This window comes from Phaeoacremonium minimum, assembly GCF_000392275.1.
Source record: "Phaeoacremonium minimum UCRPA7 unplaced genomic scaffold PA7_03_scaffold_541, whole genome shotgun sequence".
NCBI lineage: Eukaryota > Fungi > Ascomycota > Sordariomycetes > Togniniales > Togniniaceae > Phaeoacremonium > Phaeoacremonium minimum.
Window position 1 is genome coordinate 506,896 of NW_006921443.1, and position 12,369 is coordinate 519,264.

Here is a 12,369-nt window from a genome sequence, read left to right on the forward strand (position 1 = left end):
ACAGTGTATTCCACTTTCAAATGTTTAGTCAGGCTTCAATATAGATGAGTGATGAACATTTTATATTTTCAAGCAAGTTAACGCTACCGATGTCTAAGTCCTGGTTACCTCCGTGACGAGGGCTTCACCGTCGTCTAGTTCTCCATGCCTCCTCTAAACGCCAGCAATGCCATGGTTTATATAATTACAAAATCTCAGGAGTAGTATTCTTAAGCTGATAGCGCGACTGCAGCCTGAGGTATCTCAGGTACTGTCTCGACATCTTGCTCCGAGATTTCTGTTCGCGGACGTTTTGAAGAGACTGCCTCTGCGACCTGCTCGCCTGTCAGAGCACTGCTGTTCCGCTTGGCGTGCTGCGCCTGACTCTTTGCGCCAGGAATGAGTCCTAAACGCTTGTCGGCCTCGACTGCCTGCTCCATCAAATGCGTCAAGCCCAGCATCTCGCAAGTTGCCGTGAAAGACTTGCATGCCGATAGATGTCTGTAGACAGGCGATTTGCCTGGGATGTATTGCGCCAGCAGGTACTTTGTGTTGCCATACTTGTTTCCCACGTCCATGGCCATCTTGATGTAGTTCTCGACGACTTCTTGCCATGGTGCCATACCGCCTTGCTCTGCTGATCGGAAGCAGCTTGAGTTTTTCTCTGCCGCAGTCGCGATCATCGCACCGTCAACTCCGAACTCCTCCATTAGCTTATATGCGTGGTCTCGATTCGCCACATCACCGTTCACGAGGCACGCAACGCCTGCCTCGTGGCAGATATCAGCAATCATCCGCAGCTGGTCCCGGATAGCCGCTTCACGCGGTCGCATTGGCGTGGTGCGACAATGTATCGTCAGTCCGGTGATGCCCGTGGCTACCAGCCGTCTCACCAGCACCTCCGTCTCGGCTGCCGTCGCTAGTAGGCGAATCTTCACGCTGATGCCGATGCCAAACTCTGGCACAATGTTTTCCACCAAGGCGCGCAGGATAGCGACTAATGTATCTGGTGTCCGCAGCAGGGCGGCGCCCATGCCGGCATGTGTGCTGAAAGGCTTGGGGCATCCGGCATTGACATCGATGCCGACGACGTCACCTGCCACAATACGAGCTGCCTCGACGGCGCGGTCCGGGTCTGATGTTCCGATCTGGAAGATGAGCTTCTTGCCCTCGAGCTCAGGTGCGATGCGATATATAACCGATTCTTTGGCATCCGCAGGGGGCGTCTTCTGGCCTTGAGATGGTGTGCGGCACCATTCGATGGTGTTTGTCAAAGGGTTGATGCGCCGGGTGGTGCCAATCATAGACCGATCGACAGTCTCGGGACCTGGTAAAATCAGCGTCAATATGAAGTACCACGCATGCAAGATGCAAAGAGATCACGTACCCCATACCAAGTCGGCGCCATAGTGCAGCGCAAGCAGTCGTGAAGGCAGCTCGCCGGAGCGCACCATGGGCGCAAGCACTACCTTGCCGCGGTAGTCCACGCCGCGCGGCGGGATGGGCACCTTCTTTGTGGCCTCGGTCATGATGTTCCTACTGAGGATGCCCTTCAGAAGGCGTGCAGACATCACATCAGCGTTGTGAATGGTGGTTGCCTCGAGGTGGTGGCGTTTAGGAAGTCCCAAAATTTCCGTACTTAGGACGGCAGTCTGCAGAGCGGGAAAAGTGGGGCCGCCGTAATTTATTTCGGCGGACCGAGATCTGGTCCCGCCATAACCTTCCCCCTGGCCAGGCATGTAAGTCTTCGTGGGCATTTGTTTGCTTAAGGACTACTACATTTCGCCCAAATTGGAAGCATGCGCGACGATTTTGCCTCACTCGCAGTTCCTTCTTGCCCTGTCGAGTTTGCACCATGCAAAATATAGTTTGCAGTGCCTCCACCGTTGTATACCCGTGCCCTATGCACAATGCCCCAGACTACTTAGTAGTAACCGCCCAGATCGCCTAAGTCACTCACTCCCAGCGCACCTGTATGATGTTAGTTTTCTCCACAATAAACCGATCCGTGCTGCTCGTCCTTACGACAGTCAATCTTAGTGTTAATGCTGCTTCATAGCTGGACCTTCTGGACTGTCCTGCAACACCTCTCCAGCGTTTGCTAGCACATTTACATGCACTTTTAGGCCATTGGTTCGGGTTTTACGCCCACTAGCACTCTATTTTAGGCCAGACTGGGCCTAAATTCGGGTCAAGTTTGGTGGGGTGCCACCCACCACAACTCCACACCAACTCAGTGCACACCTTCCACACCCACCACACAGCCTCCAATCGTCAATTACAGCACCAATATGATTCAGAATAGCTCATAAATGAGATATAAATAAAAGTGGGGCCATAGCTCAGTGGCAGAGCGCTCGCTTTGCATTTAGATCGCTTGCGAGAGGTCTAGGGTTCGATCCCCTATCGCTCCAAGGCTTTGTTTTTTTTTATCATGGGCACCTTCGGTATTGCAGGCTTGAGCGATCAGGTCAAAGCCTTTTTGCTGTGCACGTTGTCCGTATCCGAATTCTGTCATCAATTTGATGGCGAATGACCCTCGAGAGCTTCGTGAATGCGGGAATTGCATGTAGATGGCATGCATGTTTGAAGAGCAGTAGTATGCGGGGTTATGGGATGTAGGTTCTCCGGAGACAACATCACAGTAGACGACGCTGTAAACCGAATGGTTGAACAAACAATGAACCTTAACAGATGTGCAAATCGCTTAGATGAGGAAGTACTCTAGTTGAGCCGAGGTGATGGTCGTCACTGGGTCACGTCATGTCTGGCAAGGTTCAAGGCAATCTAAGACTTCCACACGGGTGTTACTCTCATCCCTCAAGCCTGTCTTCATTAGTGTGGAGTGTCTCAGTATAATAAACTGTCAAGCGGAGTCACCAGGAGCAGGCCGTTAGGCGTGGGCAAAACGTATTCGGATGTCTTGTGTCAACGACAACTCTCGAGGAGGTCACGTCTACGAGTAGTTGACAGCTTCCCCTGGTGCTGGAAATCAGGACTGGTTTTATAAGCCTCATGTGCATCATATAGCAACCGCTCGTTATGGGAGAAGAGCTGATTCAATTTATCCATTGATCCCGGAGTGCTGATTCCACCGCAGTGCTTTTTGACCAAGACTAGATGTTGCTTCACGGAACAAGCCAGCACAGTGCAAGCTTTGAGATTTGTCTATCACAGCAGGATGCTTTCCAGTGACTTATAAAAGAAAACATGAGCATGGTTAGTGTTTTCCTCTGAATATCGTTTCGGTAGGGAACTAATACGGTTGAAGGTTAGCAAAACTCTATCACTCGAGAATATACATTAACCACTTTACAAGGAAGGTTATGAGATATTAAAAGTAGTGCCCAATAACAATAAACTTTCATTAATTAACGATTACTCATCATACTTTCTAAAAGCAAGAGAGAAAAGGCCCCCAGCAAAACCCAAGCCCAGAAGAATACTCCTTTTCTTTTTTGAAGAAAAAAACAACCCGTCCCTACAAAACTAAACCAAAGCTAAACCCCTAATCGAGTAAAAGAATCAGTACACAAACATATCATGAGGAAGATGCCATGTTTGAAAATACGGAAGTACTTACACATGGGGGCGGTGTCGGTGGTGGTGGTGGTGGTAGTGGTGGTGGTAGTGGTTGTGGTTGTGGTGGTGGTGGTGGCATCGGAGCCACCGGCTCCTGGCGGCGGAGGAGGAGGTTGGTTGTTCTTCTAATCTTCATATAAGCCATGTTTGTGCCATGTCATTGAACTATATACTAACCTTCGCCCGCTTTCTCTCGCGCTGCTTCTTGTTCTTCAGCGCCTTCTTCTTCTAATAGCCTAATTAGCATGCTCTATACTCTATAAGGAATTATGCACTTACGCGCTTCTCCTCGGCAGCGTCATCGTCATTTTCGTCGGCCTATAGAAGTCAGTGTTAGTCAATGATATAACGATATTAGTATGATGAATGAAGGACATAGTACTAACGAGCTTGCGCTTGGAGGAGGCGGGCGGAGACGGAGCCCCAGACACATCGCCTCGCAAAGCGTGGCGCAAAAACATCGCCAGGCGCCGATTAGACTCGGGCACCCAATGGGTGCCATTGGGAAAATAAATCCCTGGTGCCTCGTTAATTGACTATTTTACTATTGCATAATGATCAATTACTTACGGTTGGCCTGCTGCTGCTGCTGCTGTTGTTGTTGCTAATTGGTAGTCAATGATTAGTTCCGCAGTTCTGCAGGCATTGGAGACTCCGAATAGAGACTCAGCCTCAGACAGGACATACCATCTGGTGCTGCTGCGGCTGCTGCTATTAAGAAGTCAATATTGCTTGAACAGCAGCTTTGTCATCACTGGAATTCATCAAGAACGTACCACCTGCTGTTGCTGTTGTTGCTGCTGCTATTTTAGGATCAGTAACGTCTCGCAAAGAAGTAGAGTTGTCAGGCTCTCACGTTCTGCTGCTGCTGCTGCTATCTCAAGTCAATACAACTGTGCTATGTATGATATGTCAATGCTTACCTCCTGCTTCTTCTCCTTCTCCTTCTTCTCCTTCTCCTTCTTCTCCTTCTCCTTCTTCTCCTTCTCCTAATGAACCTTAGTCAGCAAGGGTCACAGGTCAGGTTGTTGCTAAACTAACGGCTTTCTGCTGCTGCTGCTGCTGCTGCTGCTGCTGGTCCTATATAGAAGTCAACAAAGTGTTTTAAGCGTTGGACACTCTGGATGACTGACGACGTCGTTCTTCTGCTGCTATCTGGTGTCAGCCAAGTGTCTCAAGACTTCTGGACATTGAAAGAGCTTACAGCGTCCGCCATTTTGAGTCTTTTCCGAAGTAATGAAGTTAACATGTATTCCAATTTAGTATACAGATTGACTTACTGAGAGAGAGAGAGAGAGAGAGAGAGAGATGGAGAGGGGTGCTGTTCTACATGTTAGCTCACGATCGTCACAGAGGGAGGCGGGGCAGTATGAGATCAGGAAGAACGCAATTCATGAGAGAATTGGACGAAATAGGACGGCTGAGACGACTTGATAACTACAAGTACTCATACTATCTTATTCCATGACCAATTGCAATAGAATAATGGGCTGGGGGATCAAGGCGTTGCTGCCAGGGCGAGGCGGTACATACGAGAGGCTGTGATGGGTTGAGGAAAGGAAAGAGGAGAGAATCGAGCTTCAAGATTCTGAGCTCCCTAAGTCTACAGCTTACACGAAACGGACGCGCTCAAACCGCGTCCGACGCGAATTCTATCACATGATACAGTTAACTTGCTCGTTTTATCCAAAAAAAAATCTTCTTCACGACTTGACTTCAATACCGATGTTTATTGGTAGCCTGTTCGTGGGCAGCCACCCTTGTTCTGGTCAGTCAACCACCCTCCAGACCTCGTCTTCATGTCTTCCGCTTCCCATCCTTGAACTTGGCCTTGATTGGTGATAGTCCATGGAGGCCAAGCTATCATACTGGTGGTCAGTGAAAATTCCATCTCCTTGCCATGCCGTTGAGGTGGGAATTGCATGCAGCGATCACTCACCATCATCTTACTTTATGAATATCTCGCTCTAATGTGATGTGAATTTTATATGAGAAAAACTTCAAAATACTTTTAATTGCTATAATATCTATTCCAATCTAAAAGAGTTCACTTTGTATTTGTGATAAAATTCTGATATTTGCAAGTTTTTAATTAAATAGTACCCATTCAACGTCACCTTGACCTTGACCTCGAGCAATGCACCTCGGTATTAGCGATGGGTGTCACCTCTCCTCGATCGACTGGCAGGGCTTTTCGAATGATGACACAGAGAAGAGTTCGGTGGGATTGCGATGATTATGGGTTGGCTCCGAGGCTTTTCGGTCAACTGAATGCTCATGTATGTATTCATTTCTAGCTTCAGCTCCATCCCTGTCCAATTACTTCCTTGTCTCATCCCTTTCCACTTAGTTGTCTACTTGTCTATCTAGTTGTTTACTTATCTATTTACTTAGTTGTCTATCTATTTATTTAATTGTCTATCTATCTACTTACTTAGTTATCTACCTGTCGACACTGTTGTCTACATATCCACCTAGCTGTCTTCCTATCAAGGTATCTGCCTACTTATTTACTTACCTGCATATCTACTTAGCAGATCACAGAAGAAAGTAGAATAGTCAAGCGCAGTGGAGCGTGGTAAGCAGTGTTGACCTTTAGTAGTAAAGTGAGGAATTCTAGTACTCGTCCCGGTCCATTTTTGAAATGGCAGGGGCAAACGACGATTAAGGCAAAATCGTTACGCATGATGTCGGGACTGTAGGGCGAATTGCAGTAATGCATATGCAAATATTTTTCTGTCTTGGCCATGCACTAGTTAGTTTAATCCTTGATGGCTTCAAGCATGGGACTATTGGACCCTAGTTTGCGGCTCTAGATAACTTTCCGAATGGCGTCACGCTAAAAGCGTCTTAAGCATCATGGCAGCTTCTGTTCCAGACTCTCGGCTAGACCGTCAACGACCAGGCTGGGTCTCTATAGTTACCAGATTGGGCCACCGCCCCATACACTATTTGTTATTCAGCTGCACCAATGGAGGTGGCTACAGTTTGCGATTTTGATGCGCTCGTGCAGATGGACTGCGCTCGAGGGGGAAGATATCTAATATATACCATGGCCAACCACTTTCGCAAGTGCGATTGCCGAGCTTCGGTCATTGTATTGGAAGCCACGTAAACATTGCTCTCATACCATCTACAATGGGCTGTGAGTTCTCGTCACCGCGGTTGTCGGGCGGCCAGGTGTCCTCTGTGACCTTCGCCTTTGATCCAACCGCTTCTGCATCCTCCTTTGGAGTAACAGGAACCTTGACAGCCGTCCGTAAGTTCAGCCAATACCTCACTCACGATGAATACTCCGTCTGACTCTGCCATAGCCTCCGGATCATGCACTGTTGCCAGCGTTGTGACCCCGACTTTAACCTACACGGATGCCATTGCTTCGACCGTGACGTCCGTCGTCTGTTCCGAGTTGTCTGCGGCACCTGCAGCTGGCACCCTACTTTGCGATGTTCCCGTGGGTGACTTGGCTGGTACGGTGACGATGAACTTCGGATATTCTACACAGTCAGGAAATCTTTATACCATAAGTCCATTCACCTTTGCCGTCACCCCGACACCATCGGTGGCTCACTACTTCACGACTTACACGTCGGCTGTGGCTGTGTCCGGGCAAATCACGACCGTTGTGCAATCGTGCGCTCCGACGGATGTCCCTAAGGCCAAGAGGGATTGCGGTGGTGATAACCTCGGGCGACTTGTGAGGAAATCATCGGCTGTAGCATCACCCTTTTGTGCCACCTTTACCGCCCCAACGCCGACGACCGTCTGGCCAACCTTCCTGTCCGCTTACACAGCGAGTGCGTCACGCGTGTCGAGCGCATGCTCCTGCGTCTTCCCTGTGACTTCAAGCTCAAGTTCGACTAGTGACGCTGTCACTACGTCAAGTTCAAGTAGTGCCGCCGTCACTGCATCAAGTTCAAGCGATGCTGCCAGCACAAGCAGCGCTCTGACATCAACATATAGTATGAACTGCCCCAAGGACAACTTGATTCGTGCAGTCATCAAGTCCAGCGCGGATGCAGCCCCCTTTTGCTCCACGTATACACTATCTTCTGCCACATCGGGTCAGTCATACCCAGCATATCTGACAGCTTATGCAACGCCTTCACGGATTTCGAGCGCTTGTACGTGCTTGAATGGCCCTAACACCGCCGTCATCGCCACGACCTCTTCATTGTCTTCCGTCTCCTCCTCTGCCACCTCCCCAACCTCATCGTCTTTGTCCACCTCGTCGTCGTCATTATCATCATCGTATTTGTCATCGTCGACAACCACCGTGAGCTCATCCTCCTCACCTACCATCACACCATCAGGAGTCCCCGACGGATATGTTGGTCCTATCTCAACGTATATACAGGGCGGGCAAAGCTCGTTAAAGGTCAGCTTATTGGTGTCGACTCAACTAATCAAGTATGCAACCACGACCGAGATTGCCACAGTCACGTCGTGCGTACCGACGGAGACCACAACCTCGTATTTCATCCCCTACACGTCGCCGTACTCGGTGTCGACGACGATCTCGAGTACCGGAGTATTTCTGTCAGCCGACCCGCAGGCGACGCCTTTTGTTCAGGCAAAAGTCTCGGTGCCCTTCTGTGATGTGAAGGGCTACTGGTCGCATGGCTGTGGCCCGCACGAGCTCTTCACTGGAATTTCGCTTGCGGAGTGCGTAACCAAGTTCGACGCAGCCAGCGGGATAAATTTCGTGGGTTATGAGGATACATGGACGGACGTGTCCCAATGTTATACGTTCCAGGCTTGCGCCTTCCCTAACCAGTTTCTCCCGGGCGACTATCACCCGTGGACTTTCTACTATTCCCAGTGCGATAACTTGCCGACGAACTCGACGATATAAGCGGAAATGACATATTCTGGTAGACCATGTATTACCATAGAGCGCACTGCCTTTTTGAAATAGACATCGCTATTATTGAGCACCAAAAACTTTCGTCCTCCGTGATATAGAAAATAAGGGATTGGGCCTCTTCTGTCACAGTTATCACCAAGCGACCGAGCGTTGCCTACCTCTCTCGCGGTTACTACCTGACTCACCGGCGTTCCGCCCAATATACCAAAGTCCAACCGAAGGGTGTAGGCAATCAAGAATGCTGCATTTATGGCAATCGAAAAGCAAGAGTGTAAAGAAGTCATAATCTCCTTTCCAATTACAATGCTCATCGTCTAGCTGCTTGTCGTTGGAGTTATTTACCAAGTAATCTTCGTCTACATTCGCTCTTGTTCATCATGGCCTCACGAGATAATAAATACAATTTTCCCACCCGAAATTCTCTCACTCTATTGCGGACGTAAAGTTTCTGGCATCATGGGTCCACGGAACGACATAGCTTTCGACTTGAACTATGCTGTGAGTCGAACTAATAATTCTCCTTTCTGTCAAGATGTTGAATGACTTCAGTAGATGATGGACGAGAGAAACAAGCAAAACATTACTGAAAGGCTACTCGTTTACACATTGCTATGGATTTCCACCTGCGTTTCGAAATTGTAGGTCATCTCTCATCTCATGAAGCATGCAATGCATCCAACAAATATCATAGCATACGCACCGCGTCAGTCTCAATTTGCCCTTATGTTTGGCATTTGGATTAACATCTAAATGATTCGCAACTTATCCATATGGATTCCTTTGCACACAATCACCCACAATCACTACACAAGTAGGTATATTGGGAATATTGCCAAATTGTTAGACCAACCAGAGCTCGAAAGCGGTTTAGTCGCATATATTCGGAGAGGCAGGGACCTCATGATCGACAACACATACTGCAAGTCGACTCGGCCGTATCGAGGCTATGCGGTTTCACCTTAAGCAAACTTCAATCAACCACTGCCTATCATTCAACCTGACCTCCAGAAAGCGTGGGGGCAATGCAGCTGTGACGTTGGAGGCTTGACAGCGATCGATCTGGGGGGTTGCGTACCTATGTCAAGTCTCGGGCATTATGTATGACTTACATGCGCCTAATAACTTGGAAGACTCCCTTCTTGAAGACCGGCATCTTCATTGATCAGGCTTACTTGGGGAGACCCTGCTCTTTATGCGGGAGCAATGGGAGTGACTAATCAAGATCTGGCTATCTAGATGTCTAGAACACCAATCCGAAGCCGATCGGTGAGACCTGTTATGCTTGCGTAACCAACAATGCTTGTAGTGCGGCCACATACTGTGAATAGATCTGATAGCCGTCCATGAGGTATCTCAGTCCACAAGACACAGGACATGCCACGTTAATTTAATCGAGTATAGCCTTCGGCCGAGAGGCTGCAGAAACGACCGTGTATCGATCATTGGTGCCAGCTCAAACTTCAGACACAATGCGGTGATTGTGTGCCGCTGATTTGGGAGAAGCTGTACTAACACATACGCAGTCAAGTTGAAACGGAAACTAAGTGACCACATTCGGCTGTGATTCCTTCGTGCATCTTGCATGCGTGTGATAGACATGTTGACGTTGCGGGAATAAGTCTTGTACTGCTAAATTTGTGCAAATCGAACATCGGGCCCGACCATTGTACTTGATTCGAGGCCTGCAGGTGCTTATTCAATCATTTGTGCAGATCCATGTCTGCTGACTCTTCGATGCATTCGAAACTACACCTTTGTCAAGTAAGATTAGCTGTCATTCTGGCTTTGTGACAGCGTCCCGTCATCTGATAAGTCGAGGACATGGTCTCGTGAGGTCGCTACGCAGCGAATGGCTCGTCTTTGATCACACAAAAGGTCGATCTTCGTCACTGAGCATTTCTTGATCGATCGGAAGCGGCACCGATCAGACCACCGGCTTGCATCAAGCTGGTCAGCCGGGCTGTTGCGAATGGCTTCAAACGGCGACAGAATCCTTTTGTTGGAAGAAAGTGTGATTGCTTCCTATCTGCGTGCAGGGTGCCTGGGGCATCGTGGCACCTGCAAGTCGAGCCGATGATGCTCTGGGTCTCCAGAATTGTCTCGGGTGTCTTCGATAGATCCCTGTATCACCTTCACAACTCCGACGCAACCAAGATACAAGCTCGAGGCACAACAGGAGACACCAAAGCTAACTCTCCGTAAAATCTCCTATGCCGAGTGAGAAGATGTGAAAGAGCACGAAGAACAGCCAATGCATGAATATTTGTGACCTATCATGGGCTATATAAGTGAGGCGAAAGCCGGAATCCTTGATCCTGGCATCGGCAAGCCGGCAGACCGTTCACCGTCTATTCGTGCAGCGGAGCGTTGCCCGGTTTAGGTGCCCATGTTTCCTTCTTCGGGCCACGATTCTCCTCTGGCCACGTCGACATGCCTGCTTGGATTTTCGTGAATGATTTCTGGAGGGGAGGAGACGGGCTGACGTCGGGCTTCCACCAAGATTCCCTAAACAAGTGTCCAATCAGCTGGATCGTCTTCATCAGCTTGTCCAACCTCGAAACGACAGGCGACAGCTTTTTCCAGGCCTAGAGCGTTTGCGTTTCTTTTCCATGTGTTGCAAGCGTGCTGGCCTCGAGAAAACGTGATCTGTCTGCGTTGCTTCTGCATTAAGACGCCAGATATACCTCGACTTTTACAAGGGCTCTTTGACCCAGTGGGTGAATGTGACATATGACAGAAAGCGGGTTTTTCGCTTCTCCAGCAACACGGAACCCTATCAGAACTCGGCATTTATAGCACTAAGATCGCCCTTCTCCGAGTCGGTCAAGAGCTTTTATTCTGCTTACGGTGAGGGATTGCCAGGAAACGAGTAATGAAAGACGGCCAAAGCATACGGCATAACTCTCGAACGATAGGAGAATCCGAGTTCTGAGCATGGTATGACTCAGGAGCCAATTCGCCTCGCTGATATACTCTCCCTTTCTTTTTGCTGTCTCTTTTCGCGTGCCACGGCTGTTCTGGGTATCGAAAAGTGACGAGGCGGCACGCTGGCCACCTCGCAATGCAGCCATCGCTGCTTTGACCCCAGCCATTCTGGTGATCAGTTCGATCGCTAGGGGCCCGGTCAAGCCAATCTTGCCAATTGACAAGGCCCTTGGCGGAAAGCAGTTCCGATCAAGCACAACAGCGGTCAGCGACAGACAGGGTTGTCGTCGTTTACTGCGGCGTGAATGGAAGGTCATCGGGTCCTTCTTGTCCTACGCTCTCTGCATCCAGAATGTACCAGCTCATTTTCTGGCTCGCCAAACGGGCAGGGTCATTGCGGGACCTGCCCAGCTTGGATCGCAAAGTCACATCTATCGTAGCTTTCGGTCTCGCGGGTCTAGCTAAACTTAACGCACGATGGGACAAGAGCCAACCGCCACAGTGTCGCTTCCGGTGGCATGTCTAGAGACACTCTCGCTCTCGGGTACTGTTGCCCGGCTTTGTTCGTGAACTGTGACTGACTACCACACGAACAAATCTTCGTATTCAAAGAGATCCACCCAGATCTTTTATTTCATGCTTCTATCGTTACCTCCTCCATTCCACACCGTCGATTTGCACTACACGCTTGATTACTTGCCTCCGAGCCGCGCAAGCGCCGATCCGTCTCGTCTAGCCCAGCTGAAGCGGTCAATAGCCTCAACAAGCGGGTAAGGCGAACACCTACTTCAGCTCGTAAACTCTACTGGGCGAATCCCACGGCAACGTGACATGTGACCGGAAGAAGAAGCACGCTTCCACCCATCCGCTGGCGATTGGTGTTTCTGACTGAAAGAAGGCCATCGTTTCATGGTTGAGGTGAGTTGTGAGCTGGGCAAAGGTAGTACGCAGTAGAGAAACCGTTGAGTAGCTAGAAACAGCCTTTGGAAGCTTCCGAGTTAGACTGCAAGGCTACG

The 12,369-nt window shown here is 49.4% G+C and overlaps 2 protein-coding genes across 2 annotated transcripts; both read right to left on the bottom strand.

The window, feature by feature from the left end:
- Positions 1-209: 209 nt before the first annotated feature.
- Positions 210-1,550, bottom strand: UCRPA7_7651 (putative trna dihydrouridine synthase protein; the record flags this gene model as incomplete). The annotated part of the gene is made up of 2 exons (XM_007920178.1): positions 210-1,306; positions 1,367-1,550. The coding sequence occupies 2 exons, from the start codon at positions 1,548-1,550 to the stop codon at positions 210-212; spliced, it is 1,281 nt and encodes a 426-aa protein (XP_007918369.1).
- Positions 1,551-3,479: 1,929 nt separating this feature from the next.
- UCRPA7_7652 (hypothetical protein) lies at positions 3,480-4,777 on the bottom strand (the record flags this gene model as incomplete). Its single annotated transcript, XM_007920179.1, has 12 exons — positions 3,480-3,487; positions 3,563-3,686; positions 3,739-3,789; positions 3,841-3,879; positions 3,948-4,078; positions 4,132-4,165; positions 4,249-4,272; positions 4,338-4,364; positions 4,485-4,550; positions 4,603-4,641; positions 4,695-4,709; positions 4,766-4,777. The coding sequence occupies 12 exons, from the start codon at positions 4,775-4,777 to the stop codon at positions 3,480-3,482; spliced, it is 570 nt and encodes a 189-aa protein (XP_007918370.1).
- Positions 4,778-12,369: the final 7,592 nt, after the last annotated feature.